The 5000-nt window shown below is 31.9% G+C and overlaps 1 protein-coding gene across 1 annotated transcript in view; it reads right to left on the bottom strand.

Annotated features, from left to right (window-relative positions):
- Nucleotides 1-5000, bottom strand: part of LOC125032390 — a 39821-nt gene that overhangs the window by 14120 nt on the left and 20701 nt on the right. The window contains exon 4 of the mRNA XM_047623487.1: nucleotides 4294-4426. Coding sequence (XP_047479443.1) covers nucleotides 4294-4426 — 133 coding nt within the window. The remainder of the gene's footprint in view (nucleotides 1-4293; nucleotides 4427-5000) is intronic.

Here is a 5000-nt window from a genome sequence, read left to right as displayed (position 1 = left end):
TTCTTCTTTTCCAATTCTTTTTCTTCTTCTCCTTCCTTTTCTTCTTCTTCTTCATCTTCTTTTTCTTCTTCTTCCTTTTCTTCTTCTTCATTTTCTTCTTCTATTTCTTCTTCTCTTCTTATTCTTATTCTTTTATTCTTCTCCTTCTTTTATTCTTCTTTTTGATTCTTGTTCTTCCTTCTTTTTCTTCTTTTTTTTTGTCCTTTACCTTCTATTTATTAATTTCCTTGTACTTTCTCATTTATCCACTCGTCATTTACATATCTATTTGCATATCAATTATTTAATAATTTATCGATCATTTACATTATCTATCATTTACATTTACATTAATTATATTTATTAGTTTGTTCTTTTATGGTGTTAATTTTAATCATAGTTAATAAATCGAATTATATAACTATAATTATCACTTTCATCATCATTATCATATCGCTAAATTTGCTCAAAATAACAATAATAAGGATGATGATGATGATGATGATGATGATGATGATGGTGATGATGATGATGATGATGATGATGATGGTGATGATGATGATGATGATGGTGATGATGATGATGATGATGATGATGATGATGGCGATGATGATGATGATGATGATGGTAATGATGGTGATGATGATGATGATGATGGTGATGATGATGATGGCGATGATGATGATGATGATGATGATGATGATGGCGATGATGATGATGATGATGATGGTGATGATGATGATGATGATGGCGATGATGATGATGATGATGATGGTAATGATGGTGATGATGATGATGATGATGATGATGGTGATGATGATGATGGCGATGATGATGATGATGATGATGATGATGATGGTGATGATGATGATGATGATGATGGTAATGATGGTGATGATGATGATGATGATGATGATGGTGATGATGATGATGATGATGATGATGATGGTGATGATGATGATGATGGTGATGATGATGATGATGGTGATGATGATGATGGCGATGATGATGATGATGATGATGATGATGATGGTGATGATGATGATGATGATGATGATGATGGCGATGATGATGATGATGATGATGGTAATGATGGTGATGATGATGATGATGATGATGGTGATGATGATGATGATGATGATGATGATGATGATGATGGTGATGAAGATGATGAAGATGATGATGATGATGAAGATGATGACGATGGTGATGATGATGATGATGATGATGATGATGATGATGGCGATGATGATGATGATGGTGATGAAGATGATGAAGATGATGATGATGATGAAGATGATGACGATAATAACAGAAATGATGACGACGATGAGGACGATGTTGGAGAGAATGATGACGATAGTAAGAATACTGATGGCATTGTTAATGATACCACTAATAATGAGAATCCTGATAATGATGGTAATAATAATTATAATTGTAGTGATGATGAAAATTATAATTATCATAATAACAATAATGATAAAATTGATAATAACAACAGCCATGGTAATAATAATAATAACAAAAATGACAATTGTAGTTATAACAATTATTATTATTACTATTATTATTATTACTATTATTATTATCATTATTAATATTATGTTTATTATTATCATTATTATTATTATTATTATTATTACTATTATTACTATTATTACTATCATGATAGGCATAATGATGATGATAATGATAATATTGATAATAATAATAGTAATAATGATAACCAAATTGATAATTAATTAATGATAATAATAATGATGTTAATCATAAAATTAATGATAATGATAATAATAATGGGGATAATCACAATAAGGAAAATAATAATGATAATGATAATGACAATAGTTAAAATAATCATAATAATGATGATAATGATACTGATAATAATAATCATAATAATATTATTATTATTATTATTATTATTATTATTATTATTATAATCATAATAATAATAACAATAATAATAATAATGATAATAATAATAAGGATGATAATAATAATAACAGTAATAATAGTAATAATGATAATAATAATAATAATAATAACAATAATAATAATAGTATAGATAATAGTGATAATGAGAATGAGAATGCCAAAAGGATAATAATCATAATAATAATAACAGCTCATAACAATAGTAATGGTAATAATAACGACCATAATAATAAGGATAATAGTAATAATAATAATAAAGATATAATAGATAGTAATAATAATAATGATAATAATAATAATCACAATAATAATAGTAACATGATAATAATGATAATAATAATAATAATAGTAATAATAATAATAATAACAATGATGACGATAATAATTACGGTGATGATAATAATAATAACAAAGATAATGATAATGATAATAACACTAATAATGATAATAATAATAATAGGAATAATAATAACAAGAATAAAAATAAGGATAAAAACAGAGATAATAATACTAATAATAACAATATTAATGGTGAAACAACAACAATAATAATTATGATAATCTAATGTTTGATTATACTTATTATTATTATTATTATTATTATTATTATTCGTCTTCCTGCTTCTCCTTATTCCCTTCTTCGTCTTCTTCTTCCTCCTCTTCCTCTTAATTCTCTTTTTCTTCTTCTTCCTTTTGTTCTTCTTGTTCTTCTTGTCCTTCTTGTTCTTCTTGTTCTTCTTGTTCTTCTTGTTCTTCTTGTCCTTCTTTTTCTTCTTCTTCCTTTTGTTCTTCTTGTTCTTCTTGTTCTTCTTGTCCTTCTTGTCCTTCTTGTTCTTCTTGTTCTTCTTGTTCTTCTTGTTCTTCTTGTTCTTCTTGTTCTTCTTGTTCTTCTTGTCCTTCTTGTCCTTCTTGTTCTTCTTGTTCTTCTTGTTCTTCTTGTTCTTCTTGTTCTTCTTGTTCTTCTTGTCCTTCTTGTTCTTCTTGTTCTTCTTGTTCTTCTTGTTCTTCTTGTTCTTCTTGTTCTTCTTGTTCTTCATATTCTTCTTGTTCTTGTTCTTGTTTTTCTTGTTCTTCTTGTTCTTCTTCTACTTCTTCTTCTTCTTCTGGTTCTTCTTCTTCTTCTTCTTCTACTTCTTCTTCTTCTTCTTCTTCCTCATCTACTTCCTCCTCCTCCTCCTCCTTCTCATCCCTCTTCTCATTCTCCACTTCTTCCTGCTCCTCCTCGTCTTTCCCCCTCTCTCCCTTTTTTTTTTTTTTCGTTTTTTTTTTTTTTTTCGTTTTTAGTCTGAGGAAAGGTCAGAAATGGGAGGGGGTAGGGGGTAGGGGGAGTGGGGGTGAGGACAGAGAAGTAATGTGCAATAAATTAGGTGGAAGAAAATACTATAAAACTGAGTAAAAGAAAAAAAGAAAAAGAAATAAATAAATGAAATTAAAAGCAATAGTTATATAGAAATAAAAACAAAGCAAATTTAACCAACACAAATAAAAATAAAATAAAAATCACAAAAAAGTCAAGTTAAAGATAAATAAATAAGTAAATAAATAGAAATAAGTTATATACAAATCTTAAAAAAAAAGTCACATAAAATCCAAATGAAGTCAAACCACACAAGGGAAAAACAGAATAAATAAATAAAGAAAAACAAAAGGAAATTGCATAAGTTAATTAGAAGTTATATAAGGCAAAGTTAACAAAAAAAAAAATAAGTCAAAATAAAATGAACTCAGATCACACGAGGATAAAAAAAAAGTCAAATCCTTTCAAAACAAAACACGCACAAAGCCACAGAGTTACAGCGAATCAACTCAAGTCAAGGAAAGTAAAATAGAGTAGAGCAAAGGTACGCTCTCTCACCTTCCTCGCTCTATTGCCTGAGACCGACAAATCGCCGGCAAAGAGCGAGGCGGGATTTTGTGGGATTTTTATGGGCCTCTGTGAGTCACGTGACGGATGGTCATCTCGGCTGGCGTTTTGCGGGAACAGGTCATTGTTTGGGAGTTTATGTGTACGTCGATTTTTAGACTTGGATATATACATGCGCGTATATGCATACATAACACACACACACACACAAACACACACTCATAAACACACACATACATACATACATACATACACACACGCACACGCACACATAAACACACAGACACACACACACATGCACGCACGCACACACACACACATATAAACACACAGACACACACGCACGCACGCACACATACACACGCACGCACACACACACACGCACACACACAAACACACACACACCAACACACACACACTGAAAGACGCTAACTCCATTTCACCAAGTTATTTTTTCCTCCTTCTCCATTAATTTAAATAAAACAAAACCAAAAATCACACCAACTCACCAGTTACTTGTAAAAGAACAGGCCGCGAAAGCTTTGGATCGGTGTTGACTTGACACTCGTACACTCCGGCGTCACGTGGCTGAGCGTAACGTACTACGAGAGTCCATTCATTGCTACCCTCCGTGTGGACGACCTGGGAACATAATTGGGTTAGTTTGGTGTGTGAGGGTGGTCTCTGGTACTCGCTTGGGGGGGGGGGGGGGGGAGGTCATTCCAATGGTGGTTTAAAGTTGGCTTTGTTCTACGTCGAGAGAAAGTGTACGGTTGGGATTGGCGGTGTAGAGATTGGTATATATATATGCATATACGTACATGTCCGTGAATATACACATCGGAATAGATATATACACAAGCATATATACATAATGATAAGATACACCTGAGAGAGAGAGAGAGAGAGAGAGAGAGAGAGAGAGAGAGAGAGAGAGAGAGAGAGAGAGAGAGAGAGAGAGAGAGGCACACATAAACACACACACACACAACAGGCACACATACACACAAACACACAACAGACCCCCCCCCCCCACACACACACACACACACAACAGACAAAAACAAAAAAACAAAAACACACAGACAAGTAACCTAAGAAATACCCTACCGACACACGTATCGATTTGACCTTGAAAAAAGGGAAGAAGCAGCTCTTATCGGCAAGGAAGATGAAACAGAGAGTAATATCCAAGAACGGTTTATTGGAGGGAAAA

This window comes from Penaeus chinensis, chromosome 14, assembly GCF_019202785.1.
Source record: "Penaeus chinensis breed Huanghai No. 1 chromosome 14, ASM1920278v2, whole genome shotgun sequence".
Lineage (NCBI taxonomy): Eukaryota > Metazoa > Arthropoda > Malacostraca > Decapoda > Penaeidae > Penaeus > Penaeus chinensis.
The sequence above is the reverse complement of the archived record's forward strand: the minus strand, read 5'-3'. Positions and strand labels throughout refer to the sequence as shown.